The sequence below is a fragment of the Anguilla rostrata genome, chromosome 15 (genome assembly GCF_018555375.3).
Source record: "Anguilla rostrata isolate EN2019 chromosome 15, ASM1855537v3, whole genome shotgun sequence".
Taxonomy (NCBI): Eukaryota; Metazoa; Chordata; class Actinopteri; order Anguilliformes; family Anguillidae; genus Anguilla; species Anguilla rostrata.
This window is the reverse complement of record NC_057947.1, coordinates 17463003-17483903: the sequence shown is the minus strand read 5'-3', so window position 1 is coordinate 17483903 and position 20901 is coordinate 17463003. Positions and strand designations below refer to the sequence as shown.

At 50.9% G+C, this 20901-nt stretch overlaps 1 protein-coding gene across 8 annotated transcripts in view; it reads left to right on the top strand.

Moving 5' to 3' along the window:
* The window catches only part of LOC135241025 (muscleblind-like protein 2a), a 54168-nt gene that overhangs the window by 16633 nt on the left and 16634 nt on the right, over positions 1–20901 (top strand). For all 8 annotated transcript variants that reach the window (XM_064311124.1, XM_064311127.1, XM_064311129.1 and 5 more), the window contains exons 2-5: positions 111–896; positions 16802–16966; positions 19009–19209; positions 19741–19995. In XM_064311124.1, coding sequence (XP_064167194.1) covers positions 723–896; positions 16802–16966; positions 19009–19209; positions 19741–19995 — 795 coding nt within the window. In that variant the 5' untranslated portion in view covers positions 111–722. The remainder of the gene's footprint in view (positions 1–110; positions 897–16801; positions 16967–19008; positions 19210–19740; positions 19996–20901) is intronic.

Genomic DNA, 20901 nt, shown 5'->3' with positions numbered 1-20901 from the left:
GTAGAATTAACCTGCACTGAAGGAAATGTGAGCGGTCTTTCAGGTGCTGGGTTACTCTAGAATGTTGTATAAGAGAATCATGTCTAATGGACCCCCCCCTCCCCCCGCAGGTCTCGGACATAAAGTGCCTTGTCTGACAGCGCTCCTGCTCGAAGCAGCCGAGCGGTTGGCGCTTCGCCTCCACGCCCGTGTCCCGGCCCGACCCGCGACAGGAAGGGGAGACCTCAAGGCTCCACCCTCGGCCCGCTCTGCTTTTATTTCGGGCCGGCCCCTGCTCTGGAGAGCACTTCAATCGGGAAGCACAAAGGAGGCCGAGTGTTGGGGAGGCACAGAGCTTACGCGGTGCGGGCGAGCTCTACGCCCCGTCCCGCCGAACCTGAAGCAGCGGAGGAAGGGGCGGAGTCACTCGGGCCATCTGCGGAAAGGGCACGCCCCTGAGCATGCCCCTCTGCCCTCTCCCCCTCAGAGATCTGCACCCTGGGAGGACTGAGTGATCAACAACGGGACGATTCGCTTTCTGATTGGCCAGCCTCCTGCCCCCGCCCCTCCCCATGGTGCCGTCGCACTGACAGGAGAGATCCTGCAGAGAGACCTTCGCTTCGGCTTGGCCTTCCTCAGCTGGATGTGTGGCGCCCCCTAGGCCTTGTGTGTGAGAAGCGCAGCCGATAGCTCCACCCCCCTCCCCCTCTCCCCAGCGAAGCCTTCGGAGGCTCGGCTTCAGCATGACACTGAACATGTCCTCCATACGGGACACAAAATGGCTGACTTTGGAGGTGTGCCGGCAGTTCCAGAGAGGCACGTGCTCCCGCAGCGATGAGGAATGCAAATTCGCACACCCGCCCAAGAGCTGCCAGGTGGAGAACGGCCGAGTCATCGCCTGCTTCGACTCTCTGAAGGTGAGCTGTGACGCTGCCTGCACAGCGGTGTGCACTACTCTCTCCCTCTCTCCTTCTCCCTCTCTCTGTCTCTCTGTCCCTCACCCTCTCTCTCTCTCTCTGTCCCTCACCCTCTCTCCCTCTCTCTCTCCCTCTCTCTCTCTCTCTCTGTCTCTCTGTCCCTCACCCTCTCTCCCTCTCTCTCTCTCTCTCTCTCTCTCTCTCTCTCTCTGTCCCCCACCCTCTCTCTCTCTCTCTCTCTCTCTCTCTCTCTCTCTCTGTCTCTCTGTCCCTCACCCCTCCCCTCCTCTCTTCCCCTCTCTCTCTCTCTCTCTCTGCCCCCTCCCTCTCTCTGACTCCTCTTTCCTCCTCTCTCTCTCTCTCTCTCGTGTCTCGCACCTCTTGTTCTTCTCTCCCCACACTCTCTCTCTCTGTCTGAAAAACTCCACTGATGTGTCTTATTTTTAGTAACATCAGAGCAAATATCGGGATGGATTATGTGACCGTAATGTGCTGTATGTGCAGTACTGTATGGAGATAGACGTGCTTTAGTTTTGTGAGATTGTGCTTGTGTGTTCTACTGAGTGTTGTGAAGGTCCTTCGTCTCATATTTTATTTTATATGTACATGAAAATTATGCTTAAAATATGATACAAAAAAAGTTTGGACACACTTTTGTTGGCTTGCTTTAACCTACTCTTGAAAGGTTTATAGATTAAAAAGTATAAGTAGTATAGCTTCACAAAGCACAAACAACATAGGCTAATAGGAGTAGGGGCATTTATGTTTAAAACTGCTAGTGTCCAGATGAAAACACTTGAAGTTTTTTTTGTTTTTTTGATGCTGTTCCCACAGATGATGCTTCACTCTGATTATAAAGCTTTGCTAACGTCTAACGCAGACTATGCTGAGATCAAGGTCCTGCTGATCTGCTGTTTGTTGCCGTTGGTGACTGCAGTAATGAGCATCGCTTTGGCAGCATGCAGTTATAGCCCATTTACCCCTCACAGTTGTGCTCATGAGGCGGTCACCCTGTTCTATGAAAGCTGTTAGGGGAGACTGGCCTGTGAGCAGAGTCTCGTTAGTTACCGCGGCGACGGCTTTGGAGTGACTGGCGCTTTATTTACCGTTGCGAGCTCCGTCGGGGGGCCGTGGACGTGTTCCGCGGTGGCGGCCGGCTCTCGTCTGCCCCGTTTCCCCGCGTCGCTCTCAGCCCCGGGGTACGGTTTCCTGCGGAACAGTCGCACTCTGTTGTCGCTCCATTGATCCGCCCCCCAGGAGCGCCATGTCTTACTGGAAAATCCCCCCCAACACTTAAATGTAATGGACCCTGCCTTTCAAAATCCAGGGCCCCTGTAAATGCGTTAATTGTCCCTTTAATGGACCGGGAGTCGGCCCCGGAGCTCCTGTCCGCTGACCCATGTGTGCGGTAATGGAAGCAGGAAGATACGCGTGTCACATGATCTCTCTGGGTGTGTGAAGAGTGGGGCGGAGCCACTGGCTGAATCGCTAAAGGCTGCACTGGACTCTGTGCTCTGTGTCTCTGTGCAGCAGGACTCTGTGATCTGTGTCTCTGTGCAGCAGGACTCTGTGCTCTGTGTCTCAGTCGCGGACTCGTGCTTGTGTGTTGTGCAGCAGGACTCTGTGCCGTGTCTCTGTGCGCGACTCTGTGATCTGTGTCTCTTGCAGCAGGACTCTGTGCCTGTGGTCTGTGCAGCAGGACTCTGTGCTCTGTGTCTCAGTGCAGCAGGACTCTGTGCTTTGTGTGTCTGTGCAGCAGGACTCTGTGCTCTGTGTGTCTGTGCAGCAGGACTCTGTGCTCTGTGTGTCTGTGCAGCAGGACTCTGTGCTCTGTGTGTCTGTGCAGCAGGACTCTGTGCTCTGTGTCTCTGTGCAGCAGGACTCTGTGCTCTGTGTGTCTGTGCAGCAGGACTCTGTGCTCTGTGTCTCTGTGCAGCAGGACTCTGTGCTTTGTGTGTCTGTGCAGCAGGACTCTGTGCTCTGTGTGTCTGTGCAGCAGGACTCTGTGCTCTGTGTGTCTGTGCAGCAGGACTCTGTGCTCTGTGTGTCTGTGTGTTAGTGAAGCCCTGCAGACCTACCTGTGGCTGCAGCAGGAGGTGAGTTACTGCCTGGCGCATCAGAGGCGCTGTTGCTACCGCTTTTCCTGCCAGCCAATAATCCCCCCCCCTCCCCCAGCCCCACCCCCGTGCTCTTCACTGCGGCCCATTAAACAGGGACAGGGATGGTGTCATCACCACCCCCGGATACAGGAGCCGTCAGCCATTAACCTCGGAGACTGACGCAGGGAACAGAGCAGACATAACCCAAGGTTCTTCAGGGACGTCACCTGGCAACAGGGCTGAGGGGGTGGGGCCTGAGGGGGCGGAACCTTTGGGGGCAGAGTTTGAGGAAGCCTGCTCAGGAATTGAGTTGGCCTGCTCATTTCAGGAGTAAACACTAGTCTTGTTTATTCACTTGCTTGCTGTTTGAACATGCTCTTATGCAGCATGACTGGCATCTGTGACGCGATGGAGTGGTAGGCACAGGGCCACGGGTGCAGACGAACCAGCCACACATCGCAGCTACACCGTCAAGCCAAAAAAACTGCAAAGATACGCTTAAAACCACAGTACATCCGCGCCGTGAACACCACTGCTCATGAGAAACATCTTCCCTAAATCATGGAGAAAATAGCCTACTTAACAAATAACCATTACAGCTGTATCAACCTCCATCAATGCTAATCTATAGCATGAACATCACAAATCAGTGTGGAGTTACACTGGTCTTCTTTGCTGGAGTTCGTTGCTGACGGTCAGTGTGGTGTGTCAGATATGTTTGTGTGATTGGTAGCGATTTGTGTTTTCCTAGAGCAGCTGTCTGCTGATGTATACAAGGTGTCGTTTGTGAAATGGAAAGAGGATCTCAGTAATGTCATTTGAGCCAGCCCAGAGTGCTGTTGGAAAAAATGTGATTCGCTCAAATTGCTTTCCCTGAAAAACCCATTGGTTTTTAAAAAATAAATGTAGCTTGCGAAGATACAGGTGTAGTTTAAAAATCAACAAATTGTTCTGTATTTTAAATTTCAGGAGACCAACAATTATTACTGATAACCAGTTGTTGTGTTAGCCTATGAAATGTGCAGTTCACTCTGAACCTCACTAGCTGTTTTAAATAAGCAAACTGCACACATAAGAATTTATTAGGCAAGAAAGACACCACAACGACATGCATGCAGGCACACACACACACACACACGCGCGCTCTGTCTCTCTCACACACACACACACATCAGCACACACACACACACACATGCACGCTCTGTCTCTCTCACACACACACACACACACACGCGCTCTGTCTCTCACACACACACACACACACACACATAGCAAGCACACACACACACACTCACACACACAGAGAAGGGCTGGGCTGGTCCTGTGGGAGTGGGTAGAGCCAGGCTCATGGTAACAGAGACAGGGAGGTGACCCGCAGAGAGAGTCCTATAATAGCACACCACACCCACTCCCCACTCCCTGAGACTGAATCACCCTCGCTGCACTTCCAACAGAGGGACCAAACGCTGTCTGTCGTGTGTGTGTGTGTGAGAGTGAGAATACTGCATGTGTGTGTATGTGAGAGTGAGTGTGAGAATACTATGTGTGTGTGTGTGTGTGTGTGTGTGTGTGTGTGAGAATGATTGTGAGAATACTATGTGTGTGTGTGTGTGTGTGTGTGTGAGAGTCTGTGACAGAGCCTCAGTGTGTGTGTGTGTGTGTGAGAGTGAGAATACTGCATGTGTGTGTGTGTGTGTGTGTGTGAGAGAGTTTGTGTCAGAGTCTGAGTGTGTGTGTGTGTGTGAGAGAATGAGAATACTGCATGTGTGTGTGTATGTGAGAGTGAGTGTGAGAATACTATGTGTGTGTGTGTGTGTGTGTGTGTGAGAGTGTGAGAATACTATGTGTGTGTGTGTGTGTGTGAGAGAGTCTGTGTCAGAGCCTCAGTGTGTGTGTGTGTGAGGGTGTGTGAGAGTACTGTGTGTGTGAATGTGTGTGAGTTTGTGTCTTGAGTGTGTGTGTGAGTGTGTGAGTATGTATGAGTCTGTGTGTGTGTGGGGATGCAGTCCCAACTCTGAGAGAACCACAAACACTGTCATTTACCCAAAGACTGAGACACAGCACGCCCTCCTCAGTCCCACTGCCAGGAAGTACTGCTCATCGCCATGGAGCCCAACACTTCCTCTGACCAGGTAGAGGTTTCCTCCATGAGTATTGCACCCTTATTCAGAGGCACGCATATTGCACATGGCGCGTGTGTTTCTGCGTTTCCCTCCTGGCTGGGTGAGTAACACAGCGTGCCCTGAGAGGCCCTGTGGGCCCTGGCTCTCTGTAGGGCTGCTCTACACCGCACTGTAATGAGAGGCCTTTGAAATGGAGCCCTTCTCTAATGAGCTATTAACCTTTAAATCCCCCATGCCCTTATGAAAGTCTCGCTTGTGCTGGATGTGTCCTGAATGGCAGGTTTTTGCCATGAATGAGCTCGCTCTTCAAAGCCAACACTCTTACCCAGACCGTCTTATTGCTTGCTTTACTCTTTTCTGCATGTAATGCATCTGTACAGCTGGGTGTTTGTTGAATGAGTTTGGGTTCTCTGTAGAGCACGCAACAGCAGGGCCCCGTCTGAGAGAACGGACCTGCGACCTCCGAGCTGCCTTACTGGTGCCTGATCGTCTCCCGCAGCCCCTGTCAGTCACGCTCCAGCACAGCGCCTGTGACAATACCCTCCGGATGCCCCACCGCTGTTCCCCACAGCGTAGCAGTCATCCAGCTCCTTTCCCTGTCTTCGCTCTTTTCCAAACCAGCTCCGCGTGCGCGAGCGTGCTTCTGTCTGAATGTACGCGCCGGGCCCCGTGGGTCCGCGCGTCAGCCTGAGTTAGCGCGCACGAGCCGCTACGAGCCTGTCTTAGCCGCCTGCGTTAGCCGCAGTTAGCCTGCGCGTGGCCGCCTGAGCCCGGGGTCGCCTGCGTTAGCCGCAGTTAGCCTGCGCGTGGCCGTCTGAGCCCGGGGTGGCCTGCGGTAGCCGCATGTTAGCCTGCGCGTGGCCGCCTGAGCCCGGGGTGGCCTGCGTTAGCCGCAGTTAGCCTGCGCGTGGCCGTCTGAGCCCGGGGTGGCCTGCGGTAGCCGCATGTTAGCCTGCGCGTGGCCGCCTGAGCCCGGGGTGGCCTGCGGTGGCCGCGGGGTTAGCGCGCTGACAGCTGTGAGAGCCGCTGAAAGCTGGGCTGTAGCGGGCCGGGATTCCCTGGGCGTTAGCACGGCGGCTAGTTCAGCCTCAGAGAGCGAGTCACTGTCGATCACAGCTGCGGTTTAAAGCAGAATAAATGAGGGGGAAAGGATGTGAATCCACTCGTACTGAAAGCACTGGGCAGCTGTTATGTAATGATGTTTGCTGGTCCTGCCCCCGGTCCTCTGAGGCTCTGTAAAAGGCATACTGTACGTGCCACGTCCTCAATTTCACTTGTAATCCCTTCAGCCTACTTTTGCTAGAATGGTAGCGTGCGTGAAGAGCACGTCGGTGTATTTCTGAGCTCGTAGTAGCTGCTTCTCTGCCGTTAGGCCGTCTCGTTTTCTCCTCTCTCTGTTTTTTTTCTGCATGGTGATTAGCAGCGAATGTGTGGGCGGGGCGACCAGAACGGCACATGTTGCGTGGGGATTCGTCCGGTTTAGCCAATGAACGTCCGCCAACGCCAAAGATGTCTGAACACGTCTCCCAGAACGGCTGAAGGACGCTGTAGCGAGCCGGCGCCTCCCTGTGTGGCAAGGCCTGCCATAAAGATTCTAGGTGTGTGAACGGTTGCCATGTAATGAAAGGTACTGGGTATGATTGACAGTTTCACACTGTATATCAGCAGGGATGTGACTTTACCCTGTTGAAGATGACCGAATGAATCCCCGTTCGTATTTTAGCACGCTCGCATGAAGGGAGGTGAATGTCCGAAGGAATCGTTAATTGTACCAGGAGGAAGCAGACGTGGTGGGCCGAATGGCAGCTTCCTGTCTGTGGAGCAGCTTTCATGCTTTATTGAGATAATTCAATAATGCCCAGATTAGAGCCTGGCCACGTTTGCACACTCATTCAGGGGGAGGGAGGTGAGCTGCCCCCCGTCTGAGTGGATTTGCCGTGTGGCTGTGTCGGGCACTTTCAGCATCAAAAAATAAAACGTCTGAAGTGACAGCAGTAGCACCTTCCCAGCATCCATCCCTCCATCCAGGGTGAGGGGCTCCTATACCATTACAGAGAGAGAGAGGAAAAGACTCATGCAGGCAGGGGGGGTGGCAGATCTCATGCTGATATTCCATTATGGCAGAGAATGAGAGCGTATCATGTACCATTCTGAACGTATGTAGAGAGAGAAAGGGGTTCATGAGCCTTTAAGTAGTCCCAAAGAAAGGGTCTCGTACAGACAGACGCACAGAGCAGGAGAGTGTTCTTCTGCGTCAGTTAATCCTAGGATATCGCGCGTGCATGCGTGCGTGCGTGCGTGCGTGTGTGTGTGGAGAGAGATGGATGAATACACAGAGAATATATGCGTAGATGCATATAATTTCTAAGTTAGATTATTATGAGACGAGCAGATGTGTGGATTCACAAACACCCCAGACGCCTCCTGCCTCCTCAGCATTGTGTCCCCCCCTCCCCCCCCCGTGTGTGTGCCTGCAGACGTGACGTTAGCAGCCCTGTCGCTGGGGATGTGATTGGTGGCTGACAGCCTCCCCTTTGGAGTCTGTAGTATTTATGCCCTCATGCTGCGTGATGAGTCATCGCTGTGGGTCACAATAACTTCATCCCATAGCAATCTGCTATTTTGTTTTATTATTAGTGGTAATAATAATAATAATAATAATAACCTTCTAAACCATAGTGCAAACATGAAGCTCAGTTCATACTTCTGTGAAGCAGTACAAAGATGAAATTTGAAAAATACGGTTGAGCACAGTTTGAAGAAGGGATTATGTTGGGCTTTGCAGATTGTAATTGCTTCCTGAAAATGGCTTCTCTGATCCTCTTCAGAAGCATCTTATCTAGGAAGGTAAAGACTGGAGGTTAGATTCACACCATATCACATCGGCAGACCAAAGACTGCTGCCTGTTTGGTTTAACATAGCTGCACTGAGGGAAATATCTTGCAAGGCCGTCCTTTGTTTTAGGAAAAAAGGCAGAATTCATTTTCAAATGTAGGAAGGGGGAAGGCAGCACTAGCGTCATACCCCAGCGTGCAAATTTGGTCAAATTTCTGTTTTGACTTTGGGGGTTCTGCTTGTCCAGGGCTGGAATCCATCAGTAACCTCACAGATCACCTGAAGTCTGGCTGCAGGGCTCTGATGGGGGAGGTACAGTGTGATGAGCGTTGTTAGCAGAGCTGAATTTTCACAGGCAATATGTGATTTGGGAGTGGCGTTGGCCACCTGTAGGTATTTTCACAGAGCACACACCGCTGTTCTTGAAAGACTAATTGATGTGTTACTACTCTACACTTTTTAGGCTCAGATCCTTACAATGCTGTGAGCCTGGCTGTAATGACAGGTGAAGTGAGATGAGTGTACCCAACCTCCAGGGATGTGCTCTGCTAGTAGACCAGTGGTAGCTGTGGCTTCCCTATCCTAGGCACTGTAGAGATACAGGGCTCTTAATTTCCAGAATAAACATCACACAGCACATGGGCGCAGTCAGTGGCACAGCGCTTGGATGCACTGGGCGTGGCTAGTGAAGGCTGGTGTTTTTGTGACCAGAGGCGAGGAGCGCACAGCTCAAAGCGTGCAGCACACCTGGGAAATGGGCTGGATTCCGCTGTATGTCTTATCAGTGGGTCTGGTGCAGATGGGTTCATTCATAGCCACCGAAATGACCTCATTTCATTCCCTTTAAGTGCCGTGCGCTTTGTGCAGGACGTACTGCCAGTTTCCATAGTCGGCCTCTGCAATGGAAAACGAGGATAAGAATGTACTAATCAGAGGTTTCCCCCCCCCGAGTCACCTTTTTCAAAAATGTAGTTTCATCAAAATTAAAAAAAATATTGCCTAAATGGTTATGGGCCAGTTTTAATTTCCCATTAAACCTGTAGCTAAAAGGCTCAAATGCACAATGCTATGACTAAGAAATTATGAGTACCATATCATGAAGTTTTAATTAACAACATGAAACTCATAGCAATGCCAGTGATCCTGTTGCTCAAAAGAATACATGACGCACAATTCCATCACTAATTCAGAGCAATGGCATGGCTTACTTAAACTAAACTGAGTGATTTTATTAGATGGGAAGAAAAATGGGGGAAAGTTGGTGCTCGCATATGTTGTAGGTGACTTTCTCCTTGGTTATTATTTTGTCTTTGTGGATAGCTTGACCCACATATGAACTTTATTTTTAGGCTACCAAATGATATAGCCTGCAGTCAAAACAGTTAACATGGATTGTTGTTTATCAGTCTTTTTGATATTGAGTGCTAGTACATGATGTTAAATCAGCTTTAGAGGAGATGACTAATAGAGTTATTGCATGTAGCTTGCATATAATACTGGCAGAAATTATGGAAACCCTGTGCTGTTTAGTTCTCTTTAGTAGAACTTTTATCTGTGCCCTTTCTTCTGTGGTTCCTTAAAGATATTTTCATCTGTAAAATGTATTCAAAACCATTATCTTCTTGACCATGAGTGGTAATGACATTCAGTGATCATCAGTAATTTAAAATAAAGTAAAAAAGAGTTTTCTTTCTTTACACAAATCCTTTAAAAAAAATTTTTTTTCCGAAAAATACTGGACAAAGCTACAACTTGCTCCATAAACGTGGTCTGAGCGGGCGGGAGGCGACGGTGCAAATCACAGACTAGACTGACACAAAAATTGCAATGAGTTGCGCCAAAATTTCAGTGCACTGCTCACTCTCCACTGACACGCCGCCAGCAGCGGCTCTCCTCCCACTTTGGCACATGGCTCAGGCTTGCCCAAATCCATGATGGAAATGCCACTTAGCCAGTGTGACACTTAGCCAGTGTCATACAGCATATTGGAATGACGGCCCTTTGTCTGAGTCCCGTTAGCTGTGGCAGAAATGGTGGAGGGTGGTAGAGGTGCACTGCGGGACTTTGCATTTGGGAGGAGTGCTGCTGATCCTCCTCTGTTGAGAAGGAGGATCAGCGTGTGCTCCTAGGCGGCATGTTACCTGCTGTTTGAGCACAGCTCACAATCACACGGTGAAACTGAGCGGGGAGCAGTAGGCAGCCTCTCCCCTGCAGGTACAGAAGATAAGTCCCCACATCCCATCATTACCACAGGGAGGAGACAGGAGCACGCCCGCATGCTAAAATAGCTTCATACCGGCTAGCACAGGAGAGGAGATGGAGTGTGTACTCACATGCTAAACTAAAACAGCTTTATGAGGACTAACACAGGAGAGGAGACAGGGTGTGTACTCACATGCTATGTTATGGGGACCAACACAGAAGAGGAGATGGGATGAGCTCCAATGCTAAGCTAGAACAGCTTTATGGAGTGTAGACAGCGATCGCCTCATACAAAGGCTAAGGCTAGGCTAAGATATGACAGAAAAACCTGCGCACTAAAACTGCTTTACGAGCTGTACAGCAGAATACAGCAGAAGAGACAGAGCGCCCGCGCTCTGAGCTAAAGCTTTATGGGTGTGTGCAGTGGGTTATATCTCCCCTGTGCCAATGCGGGAGACGGATAGCACTGTTTCCTTGGGCCACAGTGATATTTATGCACTGCCGAGAAATAGCTTGGAATTGCGTGATTCAGAAAGGGTTCGCTGTTTGCCTGTGAAACCCTGTGGCTTGTAGGGACCCAGAGCAGGATACTTGAAGCCTTTCTACTGGGAGTAGATGCTGCAGTGCGTTCATATCCAGGTGGATTTTGTTGGTGTCCTGTACCTAAGTGTTCTTCAGTAACACACAGACAGGTGTAGTCTGTGCTGGGGAGCAGGTAAGAGCAGCCAGGCCTGTGTAGTGTGGAAATCTAAGTCAGGAAATGAAATAAAACCAAGGAAGCTTAAGGATTTGGCACGATGCCTCCTGGTAATTGCATTTTACCTCTGTTTCAGTGTAAGGTGGTGCATTAGGACTCTCTCGCTGTCTCTCTCCCCCCTCCCTCTCCCCTTCTCTCTCTCTCCCCCCCCTCTCTCTCTCTCCCTCTCCCCCTCTCTCTCCCCCCCTTTCTCCGGCATGTTTATCACAGGCTCGTCGGCAGCAGTGCTGTCAGCCCATCTGTGCAGCTACTGCTGGTAAAGCAAATGTGTTCTTAATGTGCACCTGCGAAGCGTCAAACAAGGGCCACATACATGAATTAGCATGGAGGAGATTGTGTGCGTGCGCGTGTGCGATTCTGATAACAGTAAAGGCGATAACGGCTACAGCGTGTCTCTGGGCCAATAGAACGTCAGGCTCAGCTGCAGTAGTAGTCATAGATACGCAGAGAGGAGGAGGAGCTCTGTACCTCAAGTGCCATTACAGTGCTATTTCCTACCCTGACTCCGCCCCCCACCCTCCAGGGTCCTCTCCACTGACTCCCTCTCTACCCCTGCACCAGTTTTGTGACACTTCTGGTATGATTGCATAATGCATTTATGTGCACTTCTTTTCTCCTCAGAGCACTTTTGCTAAAAATAATCACGCGCAATACTAGATGTATTTCACCTCCCACTGCTGTAGTGCATCATGGCTGAAACTGGGATACCTATGATAACACCTGTTATAATTCACCAGGCATGCAGAAAGATGACTGAATTTAACGGCGTGCACTGCACTGGCAGCTAACCGCAGGTCTTTGGTGTCCGGGGAAGCTTACGGTGTGTGTGGACACAGTGGACAGATCATGTGACCTCCTGTGATTTCTGTTCTGGAGCAGAACATTCCATGCAGATCTCCGGGGGTAAGCCCTCGCGCTCAGACAGGGGGAAGAGGGAGTTAGCGGGATTCCCGCGCGCGTTTGGAGCGTTTTTACCCATCAGCACCGCTCTGAAGAGCAGGTAATCGCTGCCCGGGGCCTCTGTGAACGTCGGCCGCAGTCTGGGGCGAAAGCACCCGCCATCCCCCCACGCCCGCCTCCTTTACACGCACCCAGCACACCAGGGGCTCTGACGCTCTGACGCTCTGACGCCCTGGCGCTCTGACGCTCTGACGCTCGGGCGCTCTGACGCTCGGACGCTCTGACGCTCTGACGCTCTGGCGCTCTGACGCTCTGACGCTCTGGCGCTCTGACGCTCGGGCGCTCTGACGCTCTGGCGCTCTGGCGCTCTGACGCTCTGGCGCTCTGACGCTCTGACGCTCGGGCGCTCTGACGCTCTGGCGCTCTGACGCTCTGACTCTCGGGCGCTCTGACGCTCTGGCGCTCTGACGCTCTGACTCTCGGGCGCTCTGACGCTCTGACTCTCTGGCGCTCGGGCGCTCTGACGCTCTGACGCTCTGGCGCTCTGACGCTCTGACGCTCTGACGCTCTGACCTCGGCGCTCTGACGCTCTGACCTGGGCGCTCCTGGCGCTCTGAGCGCTCGACGCTCTGACGCTCTGACGCTCTGACGCTCTGGACGCTCTGACGCTCGGACGCTCTGACGCTCGGACGCTCTGAGCGCTCTGACGCTCTGGCGCTCTGACGCTCGGACGCCCTGACGCTCGGGCGCTCTGACGCTCGGGCGCTCTGATGCTCTGGCGCTCTGACGCTCGGGCGCTCTGATGCTCTGACGCTCTGGCGCTCTGACGCTCGGGCGCTCTGATGCTCTGATGCTCTGATGCTCTGGCGCTCTGGCGCTCGGACGCCTCTGCGCTCGGGCGCTCGACTCTGACTGCTCTGGCTCTGACGCCTCGGCGCTCTGATGCTCTGACGCTCTGCGCCTGACGCTCGGGCTCGTCTCTGAGGCGCTCTGAGCTTGAGCTCTGGCGCTCTGACTCGACGCTCGGCTCGACGCTCTGACTGCTCGGACGCTCTGAGCCTCTGAGCTGAGCTCTACGCTGCGCTCTGAGCTTGCCCGACCGCGCTCGATGGCTCATCTACGCATCATCCTGCACTCTGCCTACCTGACAGCTCGACCTCACGCTGGCCACCTCGACGCACGACCTCTGCCAAATATGTTATCAGCGATCCGCTAAAGAGCTGTGTGACCACCGATGTCACAGCGCCGGTGGGGGTTGGCATAATCGCACATACATCACATACACACACACACACACACATACACACACACTCTCACGCACACACACACACACACACTCACACTCTCACACGCACACCTGCTCTCCCACACACACACGCACACACACACACACACGCACACACACGCACACACACACACACACACACACACACACACACACATACACACACACACACACACACACACACTCACACTCTCACACGCACACCTGCTCTCCCACACACACACACACACACACACACACGCACACACACGCACCCACACACACCCACACACACTCACACACACACCTGCCCTCCCACACACACACACACACACACACTCTTACGCACATACACACACACACACACACTCTCACGCACACACACTCACAGTCTCACACACACACCTGCTCTCCCACACACGCAAACGCACACACACACACACGTTCAGTATGAATGGAGAACACACATCATTTGTGTGTCTAAATAAAGCCCCAGCGTGGCAGGCCTCCCCCTGAAAGCTCTGTTGACCTTTGTTAATGAGCAGCGCAGATCAGCGCTCTGCTCTGCACTGTCGTGGAATGAATGGCCAGCACTCACTCTGACCCAGCGGCAGCACAGAGTCCCATTCAGGGGAAATGCTAATGATCCTTCAGCCGCGGCCAGCTGAAGCCATTCTGCTCTGCACAGATGCATTGTGGGAGCACATGGGCAGGATTTCACCTACTCACCCCATGCAGTTTACATTTGACCATTAGACACAAGTTGTAATCCAGAGTGCACAGTTAACTTTTTAAAATGCCTTTTCCCCTTTTCGGATTATCGATACAGGAGAGCACAGACAGCCATGTCCTCTCCTCCAAAGCAGGCAGTGTCCGCCACCGCTGTGCTTATTACCACACTGTAGTCTACAGGTCAGGCCCACACAGGCATGCGACGCTAGCGCTAACTGTGCATTGACCCTGCTACTAGAACTGGCACAGTCTGGTCTCAGAGCCATGCAGCAGTGCTTTAACAGTATGACTGGGGTGTCCAAGCCTATCCAAAAAAGTGCTGGTGTAGCTGCAGGTTTTTGCTTTTGCCCAGCACTACAACACCTGATTCAACTGATTAACGTGGTCGTCATTCAAGGCATCCTTGCTTAGAATCAGGCTTCTTAGTGCTAAAACAAAAACCTGCACCCACACCGGCCCTTTTCGGATAAGATTGGACACCCCTGCAATATGAGCTACCCAGCAGCCCTACAACTTTGTTTTTTTATATGTGCAGTCCCTTTTTTACGCCTCAGTATTTTTACTGAAACAGTTGGGGTTAGATGACTTTCTCAACAATACTGTGGCAGTGCCCCATTCCCCATGGAATTAAAACCCGCAACCTCATGAGCTGCAATTGCAGGCCTGTACCGGACTGCACTACCTAACCGTAATGCTAATCTCTCATTGCCGTGAGCGCACTGTAGCTTCACTCTGACGGCCTCTCTGATACTGGAGTCCTCTCAGACTGAGACAGCCACAGTCACGTGGGCTATTAATGGGAATTATTAATGTGAATATGGGGGGGGATCTTAAGCGGATTAAAGGAGAATAATCTGAATCTGTTTATGAAATTAGTAGCATTTCATTTTTATCCTCTTGTCCTTCAGTTGGAATCTTCAGCAGAGCGAATGTGCTTGTCATTAGTTTAGTCATACACAGCGTGCCTCTCCAGGGGGACGTGCTGCTCGTAGAGACGGCCTTAATGAGGCCCTTTCTCTGCAGCGCCGCTCACACATTAAAGCTGTGATTAGAGCGCTGCGCGGCTTTGGGACCGGAGGGCGGGGCTGTGTAAACGGGGCGGGGCCTTTTAGGGCGGGACGGTCCCCCCCCCGGCCCGGCTCAGAGCGAGCCCCCCCCGCCCCCCCGGCGCTGGTTTCTGGCCAGTCAGCTCTTCCCTTAAGCCTCACAGCGACGCGCTTGTCTGTTTGTTTTAGTGCAGCTGGCCCGGGACGGCGTCTTTGTTACCCCGGGCTCGCTGCTCTTCGCCAGCCCAGATCTCTGCCCGTATTCTGGGCACGTCCCCGTGCGCCCCACCCCCTGCACGGAGAGAGAAGGGGGGGTGAGGGAGGGCTCCTGTTCCTGGGCCGGAGCTGCGTGGATCGCGGGCAGGTAAACGCGGTCGCTGGAGCGGGCTCGTAAGCGCCAGCCCTGGGCGTGCTGCGGACCGCTCTGACTGCGCTCTCCGCTCTCTGTGACTGAAAGTGATCAGAGCACCTCTTCAGGCCGGCCGTCCCCACGCTCCACACCCTAACAGCACCTTCAGCTGCACACAGGGCCCCCCCCATTACTGCAACAATCACTGTGTGTGTGTGTGTGTGTGTGTGTGTGTGTGTGTGTGTGTGTATCTGTATCTGCTCTGCTGCAGACAGTGATCACCATTCCATCATGCAGGCCCATTTCTCATGCCCTGGGACTGTGCTGTAGTCACACTTAAACAGTGATGTTGTCTGATGCAGTCATACAGTCCACAGGAATACTCCCCATCTTTCACGGTCCCACTGCACTGATGCAGTCTGCAGCCACTCTCCCCTACCCTCATGACCAGCCTGTGGGCCTGTGTAGGGCCTCTGCTCCTCACAGACAGAGTTTTCCTAAACCAAAATCCTGATCCTCACAGGTTTTTACTTAATGTCAATGTGCCAAAATGAACCACTTATATTCAGGACTCCCCTTTAGATTTCCCTGTCAAATTGTGTTCTATAGCTGATCCCTCCAGTTTTTAGATAAATTGTGCTGCTTGACGTTGTGTTTAAAGTGTGCCAGTTGCTACTTTAACTGTCAGATTTAGATTCAAAATTCAAATATTCCAAAAACAGGAAATAAAAATAATGTTTCAAATTGTGAGATATCATGTTTGTATTTCTATTTTTTTATTGATATGCGCACACTTGAAACTTGAACATGTTTTATGTTTGAAAACATCTGTTTGATCCTTTTTTCCCTAGCTACATGGCCAGCCAGGTGTTCCAATTTACTGTAGAAAGATACCGTATCTGATTAATGTTCTCCAGCAAGGCGTGATGATGCATGCTGCAGTAGCAGTAGGCTAGAATCCTCTTGTGTGGTGGAGAAGCATGAGTATTCCAGGCACTTCTGTTCAGGTGGAGTGTGTTTTTCTCCAGCAGGCAACGTTGTGAATAAAAAATGTGCAGCACGGGCCTCAGACCAAGTGAATCTTCTTGTGTTTTTGATAAATAAACTGCAACTGAAACACAACCATTTTTCACAACATTTTTATCGCCGTGTAGCTTAAATGGCCATTCTTATTGAGCGAGAATGCAGTCAAAATAAATAATTGTTTGGTTAAAATACATGATCTAAAATATTGATGCATGATCAAGACAGTTTTTATGTCATGATGTGACAGTGAAGTGCAGCTTTTTGCTTACTTTAGGTTCTTGTGACAAATGATTATATTGTCAGTCAGTTCCCCTGCAGTAAAACACAGCCAGGCTGCTGCACTCCTGTGGTCTGTGTTGACGGCTGCGCGTCTTGCTTTGTTCTGACGGCCCCTAACGTACATGTTCCATCTCAGCGCTTCTGTTCTTCCGCTGGTGTTGGTATCTGCCTGTCGCTTGCTGATTGGTCCCTCAGCCTGATTGACATCTTTGTTACCCCGCCTTGGCTGCTTCTGCAGTGCCGTGTCTTCCTGCTCCTGTTAAGAGCGCGTTTGTTTTCCTTCCTCCGACAGGGCCGGTGCACGAGAGAAAACTGCAAGTACCTGCACCCCCCGGCCCATCTGAAGACGCAGCTGGAGATTAACGGCCGCAACAACCTGATCCAGCAGAAGACTGCGGCCGCCATGCTGGCGCAGCAGATGCAGTTCATGATCCCTGGAACCAGCATGCAGCCTGTGGTGAGTACCCCTGCAGAAGCCCCGCCCCTGCGTCTTACAGCTCCGCCCCAAACTCTGTAGTCCCCTCCCCTCCTCTCACAGATCCTCCCCCTCATCTTCCAGCCTCGCCCGGAATTATGTAGTCCCATCCCTTGCCCTGTACCTTCATCTTTTAGTCCCCTCCCCCTAATTTATGTAGTCCCCTCCCCTCCTCTCCCAGCCCTGCCCCCTTCCCATAGCCCCTCTGTGAGACAGAGAGAGATGTAGCACCATACACACAGAGGGGTAGAAGGTCTGCTAGCCCCAGTCTTTCTGGTTCTCCACTGCACTGCAGGTATGAAACACATTTAGGAGCAGAATATGGGAGAGGAGCCTCCAGTAATATGAATGATTAATGTTTAATAATATCTCATACTGTGTGAAACTAGTGCTGGCTGCGGGGTTGGCTTTATTACAGGCTGCAGCACAGACAGCTGCAGCTGCTCCAGTGCGTTTTACATGGAGAAAACCGTCTGAAAAGAAGCAGACCAAACAGAATGCTGCCTCCTGCTGATACACCATTTATACGCCATTTTATTGCTTTTAGTGGTAACCCTAAGAATCATCAGTGATATATAGTATTTTCAAAACCATCGTTAAACACTGTAAAATAGCATTTTGCCATGCGGTTTAAGACAATGTACTATGAGACACACACAAGCAAATAAAGCATAACTAGTTTTATTTATATGTGTATGCTTATTTATATAGGTTTATGGAAATGTGAATATGCGCAAACAGTTGGGATTACAGAGTGAAAAGTGGGGTTTAAAGTGAGTTTTAACGTGGGTGCACATCAGTCAGCTTGCAGCACAGGCATTTCTGCCCTGAGGCATCTCTGAACGAATCAGCGCTGAACAAACTTAGGCAGCAAATGGATCCTTTGAGTCGCTCACGAAGACTAAATGCAAGTACCACTGTACAACAGATCAGTGAAGGAATCTTTATAGTGAACTGAATCAAACAACTTGAGTCACGGAAAGGAACTGCAATGCCCACCATAACTGTTGAGCTGGTAACTGTAAAAGTGGACAATGTTTATCATGCAGCTTAACGCTATGCTCAGTAGTATACTTAGCAGACTGTAGTGGGGGTTGTCCTCTGGTCCTCCAAACACAATGAATAGGCATTTTGGAAAGGACTGCTATTGATGTCTGTGTAAAAGTACACCCATGATGTCTGTGCTTCTGTCAAATATATAAAGATACAAGATATTGTATAAGTTAACTTGACAAAGAACCACATAGATTCTTAAAGGTTTTCACTGTATTTGTGCCACTAACAGAGGAAAACTTTTTAGCAAAGTTACTTCAGTAAATAAAATGAACATTCATTTGGTTAATGCTATCTGGTACGTACAAGCATTGATGTCAGCTGACATAGCCATTGGCCAGCAACCGAAAGCTAGCCTGTAATTGAATTCACGGAGCGAATGACAGTAACAAATGTTTTAGCTGACAGGACAGCCCGGCGTTTCTCCCGCAGTTGCATCCGTTTGAGAGAAGCGCCCCACAGCTGTGTGTGTTATTGCGGTGGCTGCACGGCGCAGTGGTGTGACGCAGATCAGCGTTTTGACAGTTGCCGTTTGTCTCGAGCGAGCAGGGTGATGTGGGAGCTTTAACGGCGTCTCTCAGGCCTGTTTCCGCTCAGCCCACAGACGCCCTGGGGTTACGCGCTCAGAACTGCAGGGAGGGCGCACGTCTCAGCGGACAGGCGCCGCGTTATTGCTAAACAGGTGTAATTCAGTACGCGGGGCTCCGGCGGATATGGCTAACGGGCTAAACAGGTGTAATTCAGTACGCGGGGCTCCGGCGGATATGGCTAACGGGCTAAACAGGTGTAATTCAGTACGCGGGGCTCCGGCGGATATGGCTAACGGGCTAAACAGGTGTAATTCAGTACGCGGGGCTCCGGCGGATATGGCTAACGGGCTAAACAGGTGTAATTCAGTACGCGGGGCTCCGGCGGATATGGCTAACGGGCTAAACGGGCTGTGCGTGTCCCTTTCCTCTCCCCCCGCGCAGCCCTCCTTTCCTGTGACGCAGGGCCTGGGGACGAGCCCCGCCCTGGGCTACGCGCCGTACCTCACCCCCATGACTCACGGGGTGGGCCTGGTCCCCACGGAGATGCTCCCCAGCGCCCCCGTCATGGTCCCCAGCAGCCCCCCGGTCACGGTGCAGGGGTCCTCCAACACGCAGAAGCTGCTGCGGACCGACAAGCTGGAGGTGACCAATCACAGTCCTCCTTAATTAGACTTATTCAAATGAGTTGGGTGTGACCAATCACAATTTGCCTCAGATTTGGCCTTTACACAGACAAGCTTGTGGTTACCAATCAGTTATCCTTTAATTACACTTCTAAAATTACATTTCTGATAGGGGCAATTGTAGGTTCCTTTTAAATTAAGCCTTTAAACAAAGCTGGAGGTTGAAAATCTCACTTCACCTTTAATTATGTGTTCTCACTTTTAAGATGAAGTGTGAATTCACTGTAGCATGGTGTTATTTCAGGTTCAGCTGCAGCTGAGTATTCTCCTGTGAATTATTTGAAGTTAAACATTACAAATAAGATGCTATGATACATGAAAACATTTTTAAACTGTAATACCTATGGATATTTGTTATTCTTTGTGACTGTCTCATGTGTTGTGTTGTATGATTTTGTGTGTGTGTGTCTGTGTGTGTGTGCGCGTATGTGTGTGTGTGTGTGTGCGTGTTTGTGTGTGTGTGTGTGTGTGTGTGTGCGTATGTGCGCAGGTGTGTCGGGAGTTCCAGAGGGGTAACTGCGCTCGGGGGGAGACAGACTGCCGCTTTGCTCACCCTAGCGACAGCCCCATGATTGACACCAGTGACAACACGGTGACCGTCTGCATGGACTACATCAAGAGCCGCTGCTCCCGCGAGAAGTGCAAGTACTTCCACCCCCCTGCTCACCTACAGGCCAAAATCAAAGCCGCGCAGCACCAGGCCAATCAGACGGCTGTGGCAGCGCAGGCAGCCGCCGCAGCCATGGTAAGCCCCGCCCACTTGCCCTGTGACCTCAGGTGTTGTATACAAGAGCAGGCTGGTACCAAGCTGGGTCTCCACCTTTTCCTCCACTTCAATTACACTCCGATACCCTCCAACACAGTGCACTGCTTTGGTGTAATGCTGACACCAAACTCTGTACAATGCTAACCCCAAACACTCAGTTTAATGCTAACATCAAACAATCAGTTTAATGCTAACACCAAACAATTGATTTAATGCTAAGACCAGGGAGCTCTAGGTCCAGTTCTTGAAGGCTGCCGTGTCTGCTTCAAGAGCAGCCTGGTGTGCTTCAGCACTTAAGTGCTTAATTTATGATGTCGATTGACTGAAGAGTCACAATTAGTTTCATTGGCTAAAACTGAAAATGAAATTAAAAAAAACTGAAGCCACTGCCATTCTAACAGCAAACACACCGCAGGCTATGTGCTGCTAAAATGTAATGTAAACAACAAACACACTGCAGGCTATACACTGCCTCAATGTAATGCTAATGCTAAGTGGACTAAATTTAAAATTACTCAGCTGTGCATGGCAAATTAATGCACCCTGAGACTTTAGTAAATAAAAACACTGCACAACATTTGTGCTTTGGTGGATAAATTTCAAAATAGCTTTGTACCCATTTCTGCTCATATGTTATAGAACATGTGTTGATGAACAGGTGATTGCCAATGTGAAATGTTTTTAATGTCACTGATGATGGTGATGTTTAAAAGTATTTTTTGTTTTTTTAAACCTAACCTCTCAAGATGGAGGGTAATGCATATAAAAACAACTTTCATGTCAGGGACATTTGGAGAATTATGTGATTTTTATAAGTGGGCTTACGCAGTTTCTGGATTTCTTTACCCCAAAGTAATAGGTCTTACTTTTGACAGGTTAATTACC